General features: G+C 39.3%; 1 protein-coding gene across 3 annotated transcripts; it reads right to left on the bottom strand.

Annotated features, from left to right (window-relative positions):
- Positions 1–73: 73 nt before the first annotated feature.
- LOC133447689 (lactosylceramide alpha-2,3-sialyltransferase-like) lies at positions 74–23,866 on the bottom strand. 3 transcript variants are annotated; one of them, XM_061726418.1, is made up of 8 exons: positions 23,766–23,866; positions 22,977–23,055; positions 7,204–7,324; positions 5,658–5,867; positions 4,186–4,322; positions 2,945–3,131; positions 1,376–1,534; positions 74–770 (listed from the first exon to the last, which is right to left on the bottom strand). In XM_061726418.1, exons 2-8 carry the CDS (start codon positions 23,009–23,011, stop codon positions 513–515), a joined length of 1,107 nt encoding a protein of 368 aa, XP_061582402.1. In that variant the 5' UTR covers positions 23,012–23,055; positions 23,766–23,866; the 3' UTR covers positions 74–512. The 3 variants fall into 3 exon arrangements, with proteins under 3 accessions (XP_061582402.1, XP_061582403.1, XP_061582404.1); XM_061726419.1 differs by having other exon boundaries at positions 22,977–23,040; positions 23,766–23,832; XM_061726420.1 differs by lacking the exon at positions 5,658–5,867.
- Between the last annotated feature and the right edge of the window lie 793 nt (positions 23,867–24,659).

Genomic DNA, 24,659 nt, shown 5'->3' with positions numbered 1-24,659 from the left:
TTAGAAATTATATTACTGAACTGGATGATAAAAGAAACTTTCCACTCCACAGAAGAAAAGATTTGAGATGCTGTTGATTCAATTCAATTTTATTTAAATAGTGTCTATTACAACATAAATTGTCTCTATGTGCTTTTCAGAGACTAAGAACATGACCGCCGAGCAATTATTACATAAAAATAACAAACAATGGCACGTAAAAACTCCCATAGTGGGAGAAAAACCTTGGCAAGACAGTGGCAAGAAAAACTCTTTAGGATGGAAGAAACCTGGATCATAAGGGGGGTTCTCCTGCTGAAGACCAGCTACAAGATAGTGATTTCAATCCATGTCTTGGGTACCCTGTTGCAAATGAAACAACTAAATATCTGTCTTTTGTTTCAAAATGTTTATTTCCACTCTCTTTCTTCTGTACACATACTCATTTGTTCATTCATGTTTTTCTGTACATTAGTCTCTAAACATCGCGTCACGACAGGAGAAACGTGCTTTGCGGTGAAATCCAGCGGGTGTCAACTGGAGCAGAACAAGCAGTGGATTCCTCCCGTCAAGTCAGTGATGGCTCCATCGGCCAGCAGGCTCTGAAGAAACTGAGTTTCACTGTCCACGTTGTGCATCTTCTCCTGCTGCATGACGCTGAGCGGCAGCTGGTCGTAGTAGTGCAGGGGCACGCCCTGCTGGGACAGGTTGTAGCCGAACCCGGCCAGGCTCACCTCGTCACACAGCAGGCTGGCCAAGTTCAGTGCAGACACTCCCAGGGTTGGCACATTCTGCACAAACAACAAACAGCAAAGAAAATAGAAACTTTACTTTAAATTATGGCTTACAGTTTCCCAGAATATTCTAATTTTTTGAGATAGGATATTTGAGTTTTCTTAAGCTGTAAGCCATGATCAGCAATATTAAAATAATAAAAGGCTTGCAATATTTCAGTTGATTTGTAATGAATCCAGAATGTATGACATTTTTGTTTTTGTAATTGCATTACAGAAAATCACAATATTCTAATTTTCTGAGACAGTCCTGTATATTATGAATGTTTATGATATTAACAAGTCCAGTAACTATTCAAAAACATGAATATTTGCATAATTTGTAATTTGTTTTTTTTTATTATTACATTAATTGAAATTTTTCTTAGGAAAAAGGGACAGATAAAATAAGCTTAGTCTTCTTTCTGTTCCCTTTCATTCAAGGAAAGAGATTAACCCAGATTTGTGTTTTTAAGTGCATTTTTTTCACAGTCATCTTGTGACTCTTGCATACCCGGCCCCCCACTCAGCCAAAAAACCCCAAAACAGAACAAAAAAATCCCCCAAAACAGAACAAAAAACAGAAAAAACCCCAACCGTGGTGTCAGGGGTGTGGCTCGTACCTGGTCCCAGCCCCACAGGCGTTGTGTGGGCTGAGGATATTTCAGGAGGTCTAATGCAGTCTCTCTGATGACCTGGGGGTTCAGGAGTCTGAACCTCTGAGGTTCAAGAGGGACCTGGTCTGGAACTTTCTGCCAGAAGAAGAACCAGTCCCACAGAGGCTGCAAGACAAGACAAGGCTTTGTTTATCAAATGATTAACAAAGCGTGTTAAACTCACGATCATGCAGACACCATGCTACCGGAACAATTACTAAAAAGAAAAATGTGATCCAGCCTCCATAAACTGCAGTTGTGGTGAATCTGTTCCTAAAGATCCACAAATACTTGTTTTAATTGACTGCACTTACTGTAGTGCATCAGTACTGACATAAATGTAAAAACAGAAAGAAGTGGCATTTTGTGTGAAATAAGACCTGGAAACAGGGATTGTGGCATAGAATTGTCAAATTGGTTTAATTCACCGTATGAATTGTTACAGATTACTTTTGTAATCCTGTATTTGACCCGGTCTTTTGACCGTATAGAAACGTAATTCTTGTCATTGTAAGAATGAGATGTACCTGCTGTACTTTACTGCCCTTACTTTTAACAACTTGTGCTTTTTATTATTTTACCTCTTTTCTTATCATTTTATTTGTTATTTACTGTTTAATTGTGTCTTGCTGCTTTTAATATCGATGTAAAGCACTTTGAATGACCTTGTGTTGAATTGTGCTATACAAATAAACTTGCCTTGCCTTTTGAAAAATCTTTCAAGGTTACTTTTTAAACCAGTTGTATGCCATTTAGTACATTAAAGAAGGAAAAATAAAATTCGAGCCATTTGATTCGTGTACAGTTGCTGATCATTACTCAACACCTATGCCAACATTTCTATTTTAAATATGAATATTGCAAATGTTGAATGCTGCAGTGATGCAAAACTGGATGAAAGTCGTCATTGGAGAGAAGGAAAAGAGGAGAAAAAGAGGGGATTTGAAGGATAATAATAGTAAGTAATATAATAATAGTAAGTAATATTGAATTACGATATAGATCTGATTTTCTGATCAAGGTTATGGCAAAATGTATGTCAATGGAGAGAATAACATACACATTAAAAAACTAACTCGGGATGTACGAGGAAATCTGGAAACCGTTTAATCAATTCATTAAAAAGGAGATATAGTTGCTTCTACGGGAGGGAAATGCAGGACAGGATCCTAAATATCAGAGAAGTGGTGAAGCTCGGAAGGGAAGGGTCTTGGAGGACGACAGCAAAAGAGTCATTTTAGTTTATGTGTAAGTTTTGTTGATGTATATCTTTAATTTGCTAGAGGTAACATTGGACTGTACTTACAATACTGTCATATGTTACTTTGTACTAATTTTGGACCTTATAAGAAGAGAGATGCAAAGAGAGAATAAGACTGTTAAGTCAAAAGTTGTTGTGAAATGTCTTTTATAATAATATCCTGTGTGTAAATAAAAAAAAAAAAATCAATAAAGATATTGTTAAAAAAAATCGGTCTTCCTGTTTAAGTAGTGCTGACAACACTAAGATATGAATGCGATGCCTCAGACTCTCACCACACGGAGCTTGTTTATCATGGCAGAGATCCAGCTGAAGTCTATTTTCTTATACACCACCGCTACAAAGAGCGTGTCTGCGTCCGTGTCCACCCAGCGGAGCGGCGTGCCCTCCGGGTAACTCATCCTGATGCTGGTTCGGTTCCCAACATCAGCACTGAACTCTCCCAGAGGACCTCTGTTCAATCTGAGGAACACACAAAATAAATGTTAATAACTTAATGTGGGGAAACAGTTACCAATGCATAATTAATCCATTAGTCACTGGACAGAAACGAGCAGTGTGAATCATTCACAAGGTTGGATTTCTAGAACACACCCATATTTTGTTCATTCAGTCAAAACTATTAAAAATTCATGATCTTGTAAAATATTATACATCAATAATCCTATTTAAAAGCATTCAACAAATTACTACCAAGTAATATACAAGATTTCTTCACAATTTGGGAGAGAACTCATCATTTGAGAGGATATGGAGATTTTAAAATACCTAAAGTTGGAACCACTCGTAAAAGTCTTTATGTGTCTGTATGTGGTGTGAGACTTTGGAACAGTCTGGATATCCAATACAAGCAAAGCAGAAATATCCACAGATTTAAATTGCTATATAAACATAAGGTCTGGTCAAAGTATAAAGAGAATGGGTTGTAACACTATACACTTTGTCTTGAAATGTTGATGTGTACTTGATGTTCCTCATTAAGTTGGTATGTCCATTACCTTCTGGTACTGTTGTTTGTATTATAAATGTAAGTTAACAGTTAACTGTCACCCGTGGTTACAATACCCATTGTTCCAAATTTTACACATATTGTGGTTATGAAATGCAAATACTGTAGAATAATTTTATTATAATTTGATATAGGTCTTTTGTTTATTGTTCTGGTTTAAATGTTAAGACAGGAAGAAGCCTTAAAAATCTGTCAAGTTATTGATGAGAAACAGCGGTGGGATTAAATTTTTTTTTTTCTTCCCACTCCCTTTCGTTTGTTAATGAATTCATTTTAATATTGAACCTGCACGTCTACTGTTAAAAGTTAATGCTTAATCTTCTGTTGCACTCAGGTCACTTATGTTGTACCGCTCTAAATAAATATGAACTGAACTGAACCAACCGATTATTGATCATTAGCAACACGACACAGAGGGAAACCCCCAAACTCAGTTAACTGTTACATTACACTCACATTGCACCACATGTACAGTTTTTTGCATAACATTGTATTTGCATTTCTAACCTGATGATAATATCAAAACGGTTGATCAGAGGGCCAAGCTCCAGGCCTTTGAGGATGCCTCCGTTTCCCACGACGACACATCGCCGACATTTACCCGACGTCTTCTCCGGGAGGGTGGCAGAGTGAGAGCCAGGCAGCTGGAAATACATCCAATCATTAGCTGTATGCTTTAGAACACTGGAAGATACACATGCCTCTCATTTCATTTAATTAAACAATACATTATTGCAATATTGGTCATACCATATTGTAAAAAAACTGTAGTATAATCTTCATTATATGCTTATTTATTTTAGTTCAAGGAATTTGCCATAAACTGGAAATACTTAAACCTCCCATTAGGCCTGTGTTGAAAGACTCTCCGAGTCTCCGATTCTAAATCGATTCTCATATTAATTCCTAAAAATCGATTTGTATGTCTAAAGATCGCTGTTGAGCGGTTGCAATTTCTTTCTTTTTTGCACTTTAAATGGATATTGAAAGGCATATTTGAGTTATTTATTTTTTTAGTTATTTATTTCATACAAATAACTTTTGGAATTTTTTTGTTTATGCCAAAAAAGGAATGTTTTGTTGGACACGAGAATAATTGGTGCCATGTTTTTGCCTTTAGATATGTTTAAAAGTATGAAAACATTAAAGTTTTCAGTTATAATTGGTTTATATACTTTCTTGGGGATAAATTTGCATAAAATGCTAAAAACCAAATTCACAAAAACCGAAAAACACAGAAAATGGAAAAAATAAAAAGGAATGTGGAAAAAAAAAAACAACATTTCATCCGTCTCTGTTTCCTCCCTGGATCTGTTTGGTAATTCTGCTCCAGGATGTTTCTGAAAGCAGTTCTATCAGCATTCTGGGAGCTGATTGGTCCTTACAGCATCATTAGCTGCAATACTTGCTGTTGAATCTCAATATAATACTAGTATTAATATGTTATTCAGGTTACAGCTGAAAAAAACAGTTTTAATAACACTAACCCAAATCAATATCAAAACCAATATCAAATCCTGATAATCGATTCTGAATCTTAAGAATTGGAATCGAATCAATTCTTGACATTTGAACAGATACCCAGCCCTACCTCCTACGAGACTAAGTAATTACATGATATGTAATTATTATTGGTTGTGTTATTGTAATCTTTTAAATGTTCTATGTTTAAATGGAATATAAAGTACATGCAGCTATCTGTGTTAAAAAACTGTGTTAAATCATTATGTATTCATACATTCACCTCTGTTTCTTGTGTAACACAAATGCAACAAGTTATGTGCTTTGAGCATGCAACTTCTTCTTACCAGTGAAACACATGCACATTCAATCAGAAGAGGTAGGTGTGTCCGAACGTTTAACTGGTGATGTAAACGATAACTAGAACCAACCTTCCGTTAGAGGAGCACGGTTGTCTCAGCAATAATAATTATGAGAAATAGTCAAATGATGGAATAAAAGATGAGATTTCTGTTTACCAACTGCAGCAGGTCCTCAACTTTGCCCCGGAGATTTTTAAACCCAAACGGGGGTCGGTATGTGAACAAGTCGTCAGGAACCGGCTTATCACTCCACAGGAAGGGCTGCGTCGCGTGATTGACAGCTGGCATCCGAGCCAGCAGGTTGAGCCTGGCGCTGTTGGGACGACACTGACCCTCCAGCACCCTGCGCACATGCTGATGCACGAGCTGCAGGAGAGGTTAGGACAGTCATTCACAAGGTTACACATGCTTGTTTATATGCAGGATGCAGAAATACAGAACCGTCTCAGAAAATTAGAACATTGTGATTTTCTGTAATGCAATTACAAAAACAAAAATGTCATACATTCTGGATTCATTACAAATCAACTGAAATATTGCAAGTCTTTTATTATTTTAATATTGCTGATTATGGCTTACAGCTTAAGAAAACTCAAATATCCTATCTCAAAAAATTTGAATATTCTGGGAATCTTAATCTTAAACTGTAAGCCATGATCAGCAATATTAAAATAATAAAAGGCTTGCAATATTTCAGATGATTTGTAATGAATCCAGAATGTATGACATTTTTTGTTTTTTTAAATTGCATTACAGAAAATAAAATAACTTTATTACAATATTCGAATTTTCTGAGACAGTCCTGTATGTTCTGTGGTGGGGTTTCCTCCTTTGTAAGGCAAGGCAACAATTCAACACAAGGTAATTCAAAGTGCTTTACATCAACATTAAAAGCGGCAAGACACAATTAAACAGTAAATAACAAATAAAATGAAATAAAATAAGAAAAGAGGTAAAATAATAAAAAGCACAAGTTGTTAAAAAGTAAGGGCAGTAGAGTACAGCAGGTACATCTCATTCTTACAATGCCAAGAACACAAATCATGCAAAGTTGATTTTAGTACATCCCATCGTTAGTACAGGTCATTAGAATGATTATCAGCCCTTTTCAAGCGCAAGGAATGCTCTTGTTAAGATATCTTGCACTTCAACTGTGGATGAGGATGGGAAACCTCAATCACCACGCACAGGACAAGGTCAGTGTGAAGAAAATGGTTCTCCTCATTTTTCTAAGCTTAATTTTGAAGCAGCAATCTCATTCAAAAGCTAAGTAGACAATGGAGTTATGTTTTTATACGTAAATGCCATTTTTTTTCCCGGCCTAGTCTGCAACCATCAGCTGTGCCAAGTACCCAGGAAAACTGGAGTGAGATGAATAACTGACTGAACAATTATCCACAGGTGCAATGTTGTAATTTACATTTGTCTTTCATCCACATTTATATTTGTTTATTTTCATATTCCATCCAGTTTTGCCTGCTATGTTTAGGTTCATGATGATTTCCGTTTTAGCTCAGGCTTAAGTTCATGAGCTAAATATTATTCACTAAAACGGGTAATTATTTAATACAACAAGCTTTTATCCAAAGCAAGTTACAACAGAGAATGATCCAAAAGTGACAAAAACTCCTAGACTGAGGTGTTGCATCTCAAAAGCATGATTCAACAAAAGCTGAAGGTCATTTTGCAGCACTTGACGTACTTCTTTATGCGCAGGGTTGACGTGCCACTGAACAGGTTGACTTGTCTCAGTCTGGAGCCGCTGCAGTAAGAACTTCGTGACAATGATAAAACTCAAAGCCACACCTGCAACGATGAACCACCTGCAAACATGAATGAAGTTAAGTTTATATTAATGCAATGAAACAAGGAAATAACAGACACAAAATGACCGGTGGTGAGCTAGGGGGTGAGGGGATCGAAAGGTTACTGACACTATCGAGTTTTCTACATATAAATACAGACACATACAGATACAGATGAATTATTATTATTATTATTTTATTGTCATTGAGTCCTTGGCCCGACACAGCGAAATTAAAGATGAGAGATTACTGTAATGTATTATTACCAGGATGTCCAAATAATAGCTGACGATATTTATTGGTCGTCATCTATTGTACAGGCCTTTGACTTTTTACAATCTGCGTTTGATGTTGTACACTCTCGCCTGCAGAAGCTAAAATTGGTTTTAAACTCAGACAAAACCAAATTCATGTCGTTTTCGAATGCAAGTGAGCTGCCACCAAATCTTCCTAACATCTTAACTTTTCAAGGAAAAGAAATTGAATCAGTGTCAAGTTATAAGTACTTGGGCTTTCTTCTCGATCGCCAATTATCCTTCAAATCCCACATTGCAAATCTGGTCTCCAAACTCAGCGTGAAGTTAGACTTCTTCTTTCGAAACAAAGCCTGCTTCTCCCTCAGCTAGGAAGTATCTGGTAACATCAACATTCTTGCCTCTGCTGGATTATGGTGATGTGTTATACATGAATGATCTGCTGGATTATGGTGATGTGTTGTGTATGAATGATCTGCTGGATTATGGTGATGTGTTGTACATGAATGATCTGCTGGATTATGGTGATGTGTTGTACATGAATGATCTGGATTATGGTGATGTGTTGTTTATGAATGATCTGCTGGATTATGGTGATGTGTTGTATATGAATGATCTGCTGGATTATGGTGATGTGTTGTACATGAATGATCTGCTGGATTATGGTGATGTGTTGTACATGAATGATCTGGATTATGGTGATGTGTTGTTTATGAATGATCTGCTGGATTATGGTGATGTGTTGTACATGAATGATCTGGATTATGGTGATGTGTTGTACATGAATGATCTGGATTATGGTGATGTGTTGTTTATGAATGATCTGCTGGATTATGGTGATGTGTTGTATATGAATGATCTGCTGGATTATGGTGATGTGTTGTTTATGAATGATCTGCTGGATTATGGTGATGTGTTGTTTATGAATGATCTGCTGGATTATGGTGATGTGTTGAACATGAATGATCTGCTGGATTATGGTGATGTGTTGTGTATGAATGATCTGCTGGATTATGGTGATGTGTTGAATGATCTGCTGCATTATGGTGATGTGATGTACATGAATGATCTGCTGGATTATGGTGATGTGTTGAATGATCTGCTGCATTATGGTGATGTGATGTACATGAATGATCTGCTGGATTATGGTGATGTGATGTACATGAATGATCTGCTGGATTATGGTGATGTGTTGTACATGAATGATCTGCTGGATTATGGTGATGTGTTGTACATGAATGATCTGGATTATGGTGATGTGTTATACATGAATGATCTGCTGGATTATGGTGATGTGTTGTATATGAATGATCTGCTGGATTATGGTGATGTGTTGTATATGAATGATCTGCTGGATTATGGTGATGTGTTGTGCATGAATGATCTGCTGGATTATGGTGATGTGTTATACATGAATGATCTGCTGGATTATGGTGATGTGTTATACATGAATGATCTGCTGGATTATGGTGATGTGTTGTACATGAATGATCTGCTGGATTATGGTGATGTGTTGTACATGAATGATCTGCTGGATTATGGTGATGTGTTGAACATGAATGATCTGCTGGATTATGGTGATGTGTTGTGTATGAATGATCTGCTGGATTATGGTGATGTGTTGAATGATCTGCTGCATTATGGTGATGTGATGTACATGAATGATCTGCTGGATTATGGTGATGTGATGTACATGAATGATCTGCTGGATTATGGTGATGTGTTATACATGAATGATCTGCTGGATTATGGTGATGTGTTGTGTATGAATGATCTGCTGGATTATGGTGATGTGTTGTGCATGAATGATCTGCTGGATTATGGTGATGTGTTATACATGAATGATCTGCTGGATTATGGTGATGTGTTATACATGAATGATCTGCTGGATTATGGTGATGTGTTGTACATGAATGATCTGCTGGATTATGGTGATGTGTTGTACATGAATGATCTGCTGGATTATGGTGATGTGTTGAATGATCTGCTGCATTATGGTGATGTGTTGTATATGAATGATCTGCTGCATTATGGTGATGTGTTGTACATGAATGATCTGCTGGATTATGGTGATGTGTTGTATATGAATGACCTGCTGGATTATGGTGATGTGTTGTACATGAATGATCTGCTGGATTATGGTGATGTGATGTACATGAATGATCTGCTGCATTATGGTGATGTGTTGTACATGAATGATCTGCTGGATTATGGTGATGTGTTGTACATGAATGATCTGATGGATTATGGTGATGTGTTATACATGAATGATCTGCTGGATTATGGTGATGTGTTGTGTATGAATGATCTGCTGGATTATGGTGATGTGTTGTACATGAATGATCTGCTGGATTATGGTGATGTGTTGTATATGAATGATCTGCTGGATTATGGTGATGTGTTGAATGATCTGCTGCATTATGGTGATGTGTTGTATATGAATGATCTGCTGCATTATGGTGATGTGTTGTACATGAATGATCTGCTGGATTATGGTGATGTGTTGTACATGAATGATCTGCTGGATTATGGTGATGTGTTGTACATGAATGATCTGCTGGATTATGGTGATGTGTTGTACATGAATGATCTGCTGGATTATGGTGATGTGTTGTACATGAATGATCTGGATTATGGTGATGTGTTGTATATGAATGATCTGCTGGATTATGGTGATGTGTTGTACATGAATGATCTGCTGGATTATGGTGATGTGTTGTACATGAATGATCTGCTGGATTATGGTGATGTGTTGAACATGAATGATCTGCTGGATTATGGTGATGTGTTGAATGATCTGCTGCATTATGGTGATGTGATGTACATGAATGATCTGCTGGATTATGGTGATGTGATGTACATGAATGATCTGCTGGATTATGGTGATGTGTTATACATGAATGATCTGCTGGATTATGGTGATGTGTTGTGTATGAATGATCTGCTGGATTATGGTGATGTGTTGTATATGAATGATCTGCTGGATTATGGTGATGTGTTGTGCATGAATGATCTGCTGGATTATGGTGATGTGTTATACATGAATGATCTGCTGGATTATGGTGATGTGTTATACATGAATGATCTGCTGGATTATGGTGATGTGTTGTACATGAATGATCTGCTGGATTATGGTGATGTGTTGTACATGAATGATCTGCTGGATTATGGTGATGTGTTGTATATGAATGATCTGCTGGATTATGGTGATGTGTTGAATGATCTGCTGCATTATGGTGATGTGATGTACATGAATGATCTGCTGGATTATGGTGATGTGTTGAATGATCTGCTGCATTATGGTGATGTGTTGTATATGAATGATCTGCTGCATTATGGTGATGTGTTGTATATGAATGATCTGCTGGATTATGGTGATGTGTTGTACATGAATGATCTGCTGGATTATGGTGATGTGATGTACATGAATGATCTGCTGCATTATGGTGATGTGTTGTACATGAATGATCTGCTGGATTATGGTGATGTGTTGTACATGAATGATCTGATGGATTATGGTGATGTGTTATACATGAATGATCTGCTGGATTATGGTGATGTGTTGTGTATGAATGATCTGCTGGATTATGGTGATGTGTTGTACATGAATGATCTGCTGGATTATGGTGATGTGTTGTATATGAATGATCTGCTGGATTATGGTGATGTGTTGAATGATCTGCTGCATTATGGTGATGTGTTGTATATGAATGATCTGCTGCATTATGGTGATGTGTTGTACATGAATGATCTGCTGGATTATGGTGATGTGTACATGAATGATCTGCTGGATTATGGTGATGTGTTGTACATGAATGATCTGCTGGATTATGGTGATGTGTTGTACATGAATGATCTGGATTATGGTGATGTGTTGTATATGAATGATCTGCTGGATTATGGTGATGTGTTGTATATGAATGATCTGCTGGATTATGGTGATGTGTTGTATATGAATGATCTGCTGGATTATGGTGATGTGTTGTTTATGAATGATCTGCTGGATTATGGTGATGTGTTGTTTATGAATGATCTGCTGGATTATGGTGATGTGTTGAACATGAATGATCTGCTGGATTATGGTGATGTGTTGAATGATCTGCTGCATTATGGTGATGTGTTATACATGAATGATCTGCTGGATTATGGTGATGTGTTGTACATGAATGATCTGCTGGATTATGGTGATGTGTTGTACATGAATGATCTGGATTATGGTGATGTGTTGTATATGAATGATCTGCTGGATTATGGTGATGTGTTGTTTATGAATGATCTGCTGGATTATGGTGATGTGTTGTTTATGAATGATCTGCTGGATTATGGTGATGTGTTGAACATGAATGATCTGCTGGATTATGGTGATGTGTTGAATGATCTGCTGCATTATGGTGATGTGATGTACATGAATGATCTGCTGGATTATGGTGATGTGTTATACATGAATGATCTGCTGGATTATGGTGATGTGTTGTGTATGAATGATCTGCTGGATTATGGTGATGTGTTGTATATGAATGATCTGCTGGATTATGGTGATGTGTTGTGCATGAATGATCTGCTGGATTATGGTGATGTGTTATACATGAATGATCTGCTGGATTATGGTGATGTGTTGTACATGAATGATCTGCTGGATTATGGTGATGTTTTGTACATGAATGATCTGCTGGATTATGGTGATGTGTTGTATATGAATGATCTGCTGGATTATGGTGATGTGTTGAATGATCTGCTGCATTATGGTGATGTGATGTACATGAATGATCTGCTGCATTATGGTGATGTGTTGTACATGAATGATCTGCTGGATTATGGTGATGTGTTGTATATGAATGATCTGATGGATTATGGTGATGTGTTGTATATGAATGATCTGCTGGATTATGGTGATGTGTTGTACATGAATGATCTGCTGGATTATGGTGATGTGATGTACATGAATGATCTGCTGCATTATGGTGATGTGTTGTACATGAATGATCTGCTGGATTATGGTGATGTGTTATACATGAATGATCTGCTGGATTATGGTGATGTGTTGTATATGAATGATCTGCTGGATTATGGTGATGTGTTGTACATGAATGATCTGCTGGATTATGGTGATGTGTTGTACATGAATGATCTGCTGGATTATGGTGATGTGTTGTACATGAATGATCTGCTGGATTATGGTGATGTGTTGTACATGAATGATCTGCTGGATTATGGTGATGTGATGTACATGAATGATCTGCTGCATTATGGTGATGTGTTATACATGAATGATCTGCTGGATTATGGTGATGTGTTATACATGAATGATCTGCTGGATTATGGTGATGTGTTGTATATGAATGATCTGATGGATTATGGTGATGTGTTGTATATGAATGATCTGCCCAGTGTCTGCGGTCACTTGACACTGTATCATTGTGCCTTGAGATTTGTCACTGGCTGTAAACATCTTACCCACCACTGTACCTTGTATGCCAAATCCACTTGGCCATCTTTATTTGTACGCAGGCGTATGCATTGGTTGCGCATTATTTATAAAACCCTTCTGGGATTGGTCCCTGCTTACCTATGTACATATCTCCATAGAAGCCAAAGCCATTATGGCCTGCGCTCACATGATGCTTTGCACTTTATTGTTCCGCGTGTTCACACTGAGCTTGAAAAAAGAGCTTTTAAATTCGCTGCCACCTTTGCTTGGAACACCTTTCAGAAACACTTTAAACTGACGGACCTGATATCCTTCAATGACTTTGGTCCGATCCTGAAGGACCTAGAGCTTGAAAGCATTGGACAATGTCTCTGTATCAATAGACAATGTCTATTCCTCAAAATCTGCACTTTATATGATTGATGTGGTTACCTACTGTTAACTGGCTGTGACCTGTGACCTATGCATCTGCACTACATAAGACGTGGTTTTATCATTTTATCGCTACTTTGTTCCTCTGTTACTGTTTTGTATTCTGTCTTTTAACCTTGTGACTTTATTTATTTTGACATGCTCTGCTGCCTTCTTGGCCAGGTCACCCTTGTGAAAGAGATCCTTGATCTCAATGGGCCATTACCTGGTTAAATTAAAAAAAAAATAATTCTCTGAATAGGCTCCAGCTGATCCAAAGTGCAGCAGTGCGAGTACTGACAGGAATCAGCAGGAGAGAGCATGTCTCTCCAGTGTTAGCGTCGCTCCATTGGCTCCCCATAAAAGTCACAATACAATTGAAATTGTTATTACTTGCGTGTAAAGCCAAAAACGGCCTAGCTCCAGGATATTTGCATGATCTGATAGTTCCTTATGTTCCTAACAGTGCAGGTTTACTCGTAGTTCCTAGAGTATCAAGTGTAGATTTGGAGGGCGGGCGTTCTGCTACCAGGAACCGTTACTATGGAAACCAACTTCCAATCTGGGTTAAGGAGGCTGACACCACCTCCACCTTTAAAACCAGACTTAAAACCTTTCTGTTTAATAAAGCCTCTAGTTCGTGTAAAATAGTGTGTTAGTCGTAGCTGCAGCTGCAGGACCAGACTAGAGCAGCTGCTCTGAAACAGCTTCATCCTAGATATACTGTATATAGAGATAGGACACTAACATGATCCACTGAGCGGTGCCCCTCACCCTCCTTATCCTTCCTTTCTCACATATTAATTATAAGTATTTCATCACCATCATTGTTCTCCATTGTTCTTGTAGTTTGTTGTGCTGCCCCCCCCCCCCTCCCCCCTCCCCTCCCTTTCTCTTCTGTGCATGTTTGCAGACCAGAGCTCAAGGTTTGTTCCCTCCTAAAGGGGAGTTTTCCTTGCCACTGTTTGGTTTTTACCTGCCCGTGTTTATGTTATGTTTATGTAATAATTGCTTGAGGGTACAGGGTCCCGGTACAGGTCACCTGGTTTACTGTGTTGGGAGGGTGAGAGAGAGGGAGCCAGGGGGAGGTGTGTTTGTGTGAGTCTGTAAACTATGATTTAGATCTACTCCATTGTTCTTGATGTTATCAGCTGGTTCACACACACACACACACACACACACACACACACACACACACACACACACACACACACACACACACACACACACACACACACACACACACACACACACACACACACACACACACACACACACACACACACACACACACACACACACACACACACACACACACACACACACACACACACACACACACACACACACACAGTTTTTCAGCACTACCTTGTTCTCTATAGCTGATATAACATGAATTACTCCTATGTGGGATCATTACTTGTATTAGTTTACAGCGCAGTCTTGAACATCCAATATGGCGGCGACGTCAGTAGGCGATGTAATGTGCTGATTGGCTCTCCAGAAACGCTTTGAAACCCGTGCCAAAGATCGCGGATTGGCTTTTATTATTGGCACGTCAAAACACTGCCATAACTAGTAGTTGTAAAAAAAAGTTTGTAGCTTTTGAAAAAAAGTTTGTAGCTTTTGAAAAAAAGTTTGTAGCTTTTGTAAAAAAGTGTGTAGCTTTGTAAAAAAGTGTGTAGCTTTGTATCTACAACTACAAATATTTTTTTGCACACGCACAAAATATTTCTACAAGTACAAAGTTAATTTACAGATACAAAATATTTATGGCATTAATTTGAGCCCATAGAAGTGTGTTGTTTTTGTTTAGTCTGGAGGTCGGCAACCCGCGGCTCTAGCTCTTTAGCGCCGCCCTAGTGGCTCCCTGAAGCTTTTTCAAAAACATTTTGAAAATTGAAATAGATGGGGGAGGGAAATATATTTTTTGTTTTAATATGGTTTCTGTAGGAGGACAAACATGACACAAACATTCTTAACGTTTTCCAATGCTGTAAAAATGTGTAGAATAAATATTACATTTCAACATTTCTGTTAACGAAGATTTGCGTCGGAGCGTGCGACACATGTTTCTACCAGCAGGGCGGCGCCAGGCAGGTGGCTGTTGTACACAAACCGGCCAAAGGGATTGTTTCCAAAGGGAAAAAGAGAAAAATAACTGAGGAGAAAAGAGGATTCAACGTTTCTTGGAGCGAATAATTTGCATTAATTGGCTGAATTGCCTGAATGTTTGCTCTGTAGCGAGAAGTTGTCCAATAACAAAAAGAGTCATGTGGAAAGACATTTCCAGGGAAGGCCTGCTACGTTTGCAGCCGAGTACCCAGTTGGGAGTGAGAGAAAAAGTGTGATTGCATTACTTCTGGAGAAATTAGAGGAGCGCAAAAATAGATTTAAGAAGTGGATTGCATCTCCAGACTCCACTACTGCTGCAAGTTTTGTTGCAACCGGGGAAATAATAAATCGTGGAAAACCATTTGCAGACTTCAAAAACAAAACGGAGATAATACAGACTCTCTCTAAGACGGAGAAGGAAAGGGCCGTTAAAATGGCAGCAACATCACCGATCAGCAAATCAAGGACATAAATTCAGCGCCAGCAAACTCAGTTATTGTGTTGAGTCGTGTGATGTGATGGATATTGAGCAGACTGAGTTTTTATGCAGGTATGTGAACTCTTATGTATTTGTAGCCAACTAAGTCATTTTGATAGTAGGCTAATATAGATACATACAGCATGTGTTGCCTTCATTCTAAGGCTTATACAAGACTTTTAGTTTATTGCGGCTCCAGACATATTTGTTTTTTTGGTCCAATATGGCCCTTTCAACATTTTGGGTTGCCCACCCCTGGTTTAGTCCATGTGACAAAGACCAGGAGGAAGTGAATTGTAGTTGGGAGTGGGTGGACTGGATGCCCTGGCCCTCATGGTGATGAGGTGAGCAGATAGCAGATCTGAGGTGTACGGGTGTGTCTGCAGAGGCGGAGGAGATCTGCCAGATATGGAGTGGCGAGGTTACGGAGAGCCCTGGGAACAATAGTATTTTGTACCGGGAGCCAGTGGAGCTGCTGCAGAACAGGTGTGACGGTACAGGTGGATAGACTAAAGTAAAGTAAATTGGTCGTTGTTACATGCTCATCGCCTCAGTCATTGGTATATGTTCATTTATAAAGCCATTCTGGGTAAAATTCCTTCTTATTTATCTTCTCTTTTAACATGGAAACAAGGAAGTTACAATCTCCGCTCAATGGACATTTTGCATTTGGTTGTTCCAAAAATAAGAAGGGAATTTGGGAAGAAAGCGTTTAGGTTTTCAGCACCAGATGCTTAGAATAAACTTCAATCCAAACCGCATTTATGAAACCTCCTACCTGTGACTGAATTTAAAGCTCTGAGGAAAACAGTGGAGTTCAGACTGTCTGTATGCAAGTGTTTTAATTAATTGTGTCATTATGTAATTAATTTATTCGTTTGTTTTTTTATCTTTTAATTCTGTAACTGTGTTGCTGCTATCTTGGCCAGGTCTCCCTTGTAAAAGAGACCCCCATCTCAATGGGACTAACCTGCTTAAATAAAGGCTAAATAAATAAAACAGGTGGATAGAGTCCTGGTAATCATTTGCCTTGTCGAATTCTGAACACGTTAGAGTTTATAAAGAGTTTTTGGAGGTAGACCAAAGAGAAGTAAGTTGCAGTAGTCAAGCCTACTAGCCTACTGGCCCATATCCTGAACACATGTATTGAATTTCTCTTTGGGGATCAATAAAGTATCCATCTATCCATCTGTCTATATTTGGTTCGTGGCAGACTTCCTTTCTCCCCCCCATAGGGAGTACTGTAGACCTAATACCTGCCTAGGAGGTGATGATTATGATGGAATGTGGTTTCTGCTGATCTCTAGGGGCAGATGTGGTGCGGTTGTTCACGGATCAGTGCTCGGACAAGCAAATTAAACACTTCTAGAGTAGCTCTTTGGCCAGTTTTCTTCTAAGCAGGCAGGATTGCCGGGGCCCTGTAACGGCCAGTGGTTTGCTTCTAAAAACAGTTCAATGAAAAGTCAATATAATTGTATTTGTTATGTGGGCCGGTGTGTGTACTGGGAGGAAACCATCAGTAGCTGGAGATAACCTACACTAGATGCACACGCACAAAAATGATTGGAATGTGAGAAAGTGAACATGTCCACTTCTCCACTATTCTGTTCCCGTGATATGTGTGGGTCGATGTCTTGGGGTGATTCAGTTTTAAAGTGTGTTCATTTGGGTGTGGTCCCCTCTACTTTCTCTTTTTTTTTTCCACGTTTATTTTGTTATATATACACACATAAACCGGTTTGTTTGTACATTTACTCAGAGCCGGCCCAAGGCATAAGCGAACTAAGCGGCTGCTTAGAGCAGTGTTTCCCAATCCTGGTCCTCGAGGCAACACTGTGCTGCATGTTTTAGATGTTTCCCTGCTTCAGCACACCGTGATACAAGTGGCTGTGTCATTAACAGAGCTGTGCAGACCTTGATGACAAGCTAATTAGGACCATTAATTAGAATCAGGTGTGATGATGACGGGAAACATCTAAAACATGCAGGACAGTGTTGCCCCGAGGACCAGGGTTGGGAAACACTGGCTTAGAGGCCCGTGACCACTAGGGGGCCCCCAAGAGTAAAAAATATATAAATTATTTTTACATCAATACACATATTGTTGAGGTACTGTTTATCTAATTTGAGTGATTTTAATTCTAGTTTTAGTTTTTGTAGTACTCCATTTAATTGTCAAATAGGGCTTGGTCGTCTTGATGTCATCACCTGGCGGAGCTGCCATATTGGAAGCTAACTCAGCTGCTCTTCAGACCACTGCGCACTGTGTACAGACGTGCTCCCTCTTCATTGTGTCTTACTTGTAATCGTTACTTTCCGTTATTCTGTAAATCATGGTAACCCGTCGCTATGTTGTGGCTGCAGCAGCTGCACACATAACAGACGTGGGGAAAAGATCGCTAATGGTTTAACTTTTCACCGCTTTCCTGCCTGGAGGCAGAACCACGGAGGCCAAGTATCTGATATAACAGAGTAAAAGAGTCGTCGGCTCACTTGGATCGCGGCTGTAAAGCCGCAGTTAGACTTGCAGTTGGTGCCTGCGTTCGCGTCTGTTCGGGTCCCAGCGCTCCTCGCGTAGTACGCAAGGAGAGCCCGTCATACCGGTGGTGACCGATAGGGGGCAGTAAGCAGAGCAACACTTGGAAAAGCTACGTATATTAAGTAGCAGAAGTAGTAGCAGCAGCGGCAGCAGATTAGAACAACGAACAAGTATACAGGACAATATTGGATGATGTAGGAGATTATAACATCGTGTGAATGTGTATGAATGTTTGGTGGTGGTCGGAGGGGCCGTTTGGCGCGATATGGCAGCCACGCTTCTGTCAGTCTGCAGGGCAGCTGTGGCTACAAAACGTAGCTACCACCGGGGAGAATGTGTATGAATGAATAATGATCTCTGTAAAGCTCTGGGTGCCTTGAAGGAGCTATATAAAACCAAGCCATTATTATTACTCTTTATTACTTATTTATTAGTAGGCTACTTTTTTACCCCCTTCCCTGTGTGTGTGTGTGTGTGTGTGTGTGTGTGTGTGTGTGTGTGTGTGTGTGTGTGTGTGTACTGCTGCTAACATGTGAGTTTCCCCATTGAGGGAGTAATAAAGGACTATTTTATCTTATCTTATCTGAATATTTGGAACAATGTGGACAATTGTAAGTCAGTTCAGGTGGCTGCAAAGGGATATTTCAATTTCTGGCATCCGTCTTATCAAAAATGGATAGTCTGTGCAGACTCATTTATCCGGCATTCTCCTTACCCATCTCAACAAGAATGACGAAACAATAAATACAGTTAATTTTAAGTTCATATGGAGAAATAGATGTCAATATACAAGAAAGATTGACATGGTAAAAAACTATGATGATGTTGAATGTGATCGATTTCAATATTATGAATGGTGTCTTGAAACTGAAATGGTTAAAATCTTTCCTTACAAATAAACATTCCATCTGGTTTATTGTTCCTAATATGATTTTCCAAAAAATGGGTGGAATAGACTAGAATAATATTATTTTGTTGAAGACAAGAATTTGGACTTTGTTCTTAATAATTTGGTGTTATTGGGAAAATTCTTCATTCACAAATGTAGATTTTTTTAAGACCAAACCGTGTTTGACCCATTGGAGAAATGAGCTAAAGCTCTTGAGTAAGTCCTTGAGTCTTGTTAAAGAAAAGAAAGCCCTTAAACTGTTTTCTTTACTTGAAAGATATGATTTAATATAAGATGGCCCTTGTGAGTTATTTTTTATTTATTTATTTTATGTTGTACAATAATTAGATTCTCAGTGTATATTTTGTAATACTGATGTTGCTCAACCCAAGGCAAAAGTTTGTAATTCTGATATGACTTTTATGTGCTTTGTATCTATCTTTCAATTAAAAAAACAAACATATTCTGGTGTAAAACTAAAGTGAAGTTAAAGTGAGTTAACAAGGGGCAAGTTAACCTGCAGGGGGAACTTTCTCCAGGGGAGAGCAGCATAATCGTGCCAGCTGGGATCAGACCGGGAACAGCGACACTCGCGGCCAGAGCGAGAACTGCAGGTCCCGTACGCTTTCAGTGTCTTTTTGAGAACTTGCCTGTCGATGCGCCAAATGAACGCAGGATACGTGTGACGTCACGCGTACGCGTTCTGAACTGAGAGCATAGATGGACCTTAAGACGACCAAACATAACCTTCCACAGTAAACCACAAACAAACACTCACACAGACCGGGTCGGATCAAAACACGGGTTTTATTCCCCACTTCGCCAGCTAAACGCAGTTGCTGGCCAGCTCTCTGCGGTGCAATTAACCCCAATCTTCAGATAAAACTAGTTTGTTGAGGAAAAGATATTAACTCTATTTTTTTTTTTTTTTTTTTTAAAGGTTTTTTTGGGCTCTAGTGGCCCTTTATTGGAGATGCAGACTGGAAAGGGGTAGAGAGAGAGAATGGGGAAGACACGCAGCAAAGGTGCGCGGGCTGGATTCAAACCCGCGACCGCTCAAGGATGAGGACTGTAGCCTCAGTATATGGCCCGCTGCTTAACCCACTGCGCCACCGAGCGGCCCATTAACTCTATTTTTTAGCTGCAGAGGAAAAAAATAATCCCACGAGGAAAACAAAAATATTGCTCACGCCTCGGAACCTCTTCCGCATAATATAACGGTCAAAAAAGAAAAGAAAAAAGTAAGAGTAAAACAAAACATGTACTGTATGTTGTACTATTATACAAATTTATTGAAACACATGGCGAGTCAAACATTTACCAAAGCAGCTGCCAAACACTCTTAAACAAGGTAGCCTAAGACGTGGGTTCTGCAGAACTGCGGCAGTAAATCCTTCTAAAGAGTGCAGCTCCGACGAGGAGCTCCATTCTTTAGTAGGGATTTCATATGGATCCAGACCGTTAATAATCATTATTTTCTCCATATACCGCTCCCTGGCTTCCTTGTTTAAGGTATCCCGGTAAATTCCAGTTCCTTTCCGGCATTTTAACATGTTTTTTTTGCGTTCCGTCTGTTCACTTGGCGCTACTACACTGCTGTTTGTTTACACTCACAACGCTGCCGAAATGGCCGCCGGGTCCCAGAATGCACCTTGGCGACCAAGCCCTATTGTTGTTGCAGTTTATTTAAAACCAAAAATAAAGTAGATAACGTGTTTACAGTAAATGGTTTATGAATGATCTATTTGATTATTTTGTTTCTTTTAGTAGGCCTACATTGTAGATGACACTCAGTATCACCCTTAGTTCTATATCACTTTAAATATTAAGCGTAAATCAACCCCAGGCCGCTCTTGTAGCTGAATTTGCTCCATTTCAGATTAAAAACCATAGATGGGTAAAAACGTGCCAGGCTGACAGTAGGATGATGGAAACAACACTGCTGCAACTGTGCAGCTCTTTCACCTTTTATCTGTTGCTTCTCTGTGTGGCCAGTAGGGGCAGTTGCTGACTTTGATCAATATTTATTGAAAGATTTGTCTGCAAGTTTGTTAATCTGTTTTCTGCTTCCATGGTCTTAATCACTGTGGATTACAATCTAACTACAACAAAAACAAAAACTTCTTACATCTAGTTTTACAAGTGTATTTGTAATGACAGGGAAGAACATGAAATAGGTTTATAGTGGGTGTGTGAATGATCAATAATCAGTATTATTGGCAGTAATAGAGGGCCCCAAAATCACATTTTGCTTAGGGCCGGCCCTGCATTTACCGTACTTACTTTGACACTTCCTCTGCCTCTCTGCCTCTCTGCCTGTCTGTCTGTCTGTCTGTCTGTCTGTCTGCCTGTCTGTCTGCCTGGCACGTCTCATTGCAGAAGCTCTGCAGTGAGACAGTCATCTCCCCGAGGGGAAGGGGCCAACGCGGCGAGGTAATAGGGGAAGTTAGGTCATTCATTCATATTCATTTAATATCATTTTGCACCCTGGTGATTATTTGTGTTTTTGTGATTTAGGTTTGGATGGATTAATGTGTATTATTTAGTCTTACTGATAATGTTCGTGTGTGGGTTTGTTGGCTCTGAGCAGCCCTCTGTGGAATGTAGCTGCCCAATTAAGGTAGTTTGGGTGGGGCAACAAAAGAGAGCTGCTTACTGCTCTCAGGGAGGCGCGCTGTTGCAAGAGAATGAGTCTTGTTGCCGCTTATTAAATAATAGAAAAAAAGTGAATGATAATAAAGAAGCAAGTGAATTATCTCTGCTGAAACTGGCATCTCATTTGTTTTTCGGTTCTTCCTGAGGCTCCAAGTCCACATTGGGCTGAGTGCGTGATATCTCACAATGAATTAGAAATGATTCTTGAGATAGCAGGATAAACATCTCCATTATATTAGTACAATCAGTTAAGACACGATCTAGAGTCATATCCATACGCCACTAGACAGACAACAAAGGGCCGGTTTTCACTTCCTAAACCAAACACAAATATCTTCCACTCCCTATGACTAAATTAACATGGACACGGAAATCAATATTCAAAAAGCAAACTCAGAAACACCTTGGAACATCATTAGTATAGGATCACTCACTCACACACACACACACACACACACACACACACACACACACACACACACACACACACACACACACACACACACACACACACACACACACACACACACACACACACACACACACACACACACACACACACACACACACACACACACACACACACACAGGCCAGGGTAGGGTAGGGTAGGGTAGGGTGTATTTTTGATCTGGTTTTCATGGCCTAGATGATGTTTTACTGTATACTGGAATGTTTAATGTATGTTTTTTTGTTTTAAGATAAGGATTTACATGTACGGTAAAGTTTAATGTAGGTTTGTCGTGTTATTTTCTTTCTTTATGTCTTGTTTTTAACCGTATGTTTTAAATGTATTGTTTTTTAATGTGGACCCCAGTAAGACTAGCTGTGTTTAAGGGCATAGCTAATGGGGATCCGTACAAATAAACAAATAGACATTGTGTTGCAGTGTTTGCAGGTCACCTGTGTGCTGCCCGGCGTACAGGAAACCTCATCATGTTCTCCTTCTCCTCTGGTCCTCACGGTGCTGGACAGACACGAGCTTCAGAAATCAGAAAGAGGTTTATTACCAAGTCGTTAACACACAAGGAATTTGTTGTGCTGATTGGTGCAATACAAAAGAACAAACATATTATGAAAAGAGAAAATATACAACATGTTGGTGCATCACTGAGCACAAGACTTCATGTAATATCACAGTATGAACACTTTTGTGAAAACAGTTTTTGCATAATGACAGTAGTGCAACTTCCTAAAGATGATCTATTCCACGTGTCTTTTTGGTTAATTAAATGTCATTTAGATTGTAACAAACAAAAAGAGATACAAAAAAATACAAATAATGCCACAGAAAAGGAAGGGGATAAAAATCTCTTTACAGATAATTAAAACAAAGACTTATGGTTACTGAAAAACGAAAAAAAAGGGAATGCACATATTTTTGTGGCCAATCTGTGAGTAATAGTTGTCATGCACGGAAGGATGAGATCATCCAGCTCTCCGTTGCCCCCTTTGCAGGAAATAGAACATCCTTCTGCTTTTAAAGCAAGATATATCGCTGCAGAACAGACACACGGGGTGAAGGCGTTTCTTCATCACAAGCTGCAGCAGATCTGCTGCTCCCTGACACATTAACGTTAGCAAGTAGCGCATGCAGCTCACTGTATTGGTAGCCATGGCTCCATAATTACTAGTCTACCGTAGCCAGCGGCTCCGATATCAGATAATATGTGTGATCAGTCGTCTGCTTACCATCCCACGGGTTCGCTCGGGACTTCATGCCGAGTGTAGTAACAGTTAAACAACCGGAGTGTTTATCTCCTCCATGCCCTTGCCCCGCCTCCTCTCCGGTGGTGGGCGGGGCTAACGCGGGGTGGGCGGGGCCAGCGTCAACGCAGCCGCCGACCGGTGAAACTTTCTCAATCAATGTTGCAAAAATCCCCCTAAAACTACCGCATTTCCACAAACAAATGCTTATTTCCTGATCTCTAATATATAAGCACAACTTCTCTCCCTACCAGTATTTCATTTGGAACAATAAAGACTTTTTTGTATAAATATAAATTCTTATTTATGATCTATTTGGCAGAACAGTTACATTTCTAATGGCGTTTTGATGTCATACACTGAACTTGTAGACACATACTGTATCCCTATACTACCAAAGGAAAATGCTCACGTTTTTGATGCCATTCCATCAGGAAAGCCCTGTTGCTACAAACGGCCAAACGAGACTTTATGAAGCATTTCACTTTTTGTTCAATTATTTTCTTTGTTTTGACCAGTTGTTTACTACTCGAAGTGTCATTAATTGAGAGCATGATGGTATGTGCTGCAACAGTTGTCTTAAAAGTCGCTGGGAACCTTTTAAAACAAAAAAAATGAACGTTTTTTTGTGTGTTTTTGACTGTGTGCTGATAGGCTAGTTTTAGGTGTGTCTGTAGTCACGTGACTCCACCCATCCAGTCTGGACGGGAAGGAACCAGGAAAATAGGATGATATAACCGCAGATAAAATAACAGGGCTCTCAATCAAGTCTCACGCATTGAGCGTGAGACTCACGCATATCAACAACCTCACACATGGCATTTCTCACACTGAGAAATTAACTTTACCGCCCAGCAATTCCAACAGACCCCTGCAAAC

Source organism: Cololabis saira, chromosome 7, assembly GCF_033807715.1.
Source record: "Cololabis saira isolate AMF1-May2022 chromosome 7, fColSai1.1, whole genome shotgun sequence".
Lineage (NCBI taxonomy): Eukaryota > Metazoa > Chordata > Actinopteri > Beloniformes > Belonidae > Cololabis > Cololabis saira.
The sequence above is the reverse complement of the archived record's forward strand: the minus strand, read 5'-3'. Positions and strand labels throughout refer to the sequence as shown.

Excerpts from the sequence above, each read along its gene's own strand:
- LOC133447689 (XM_061726418.1), bottom strand. The coding sequence starts at position 23,011 with ATGATGAGGTTTCCTGTACGCCGGGCAGCACACAG. Across the intron at positions 7,325-22,976 it reads GTACGCCGGGCAGCACACAG|GTGGTTCATCGTTGCAGGTG; the intron begins GTGACCTGCAAA and ends TCATGTTTGCAG. Across the intron at positions 3,132-4,185 it reads CGTTTTGATATTATCATCAG|ATTGAACAGAGGTCCTCTGG; the intron begins GTTAGAAATGCA and ends TGTGTTCCTCAG.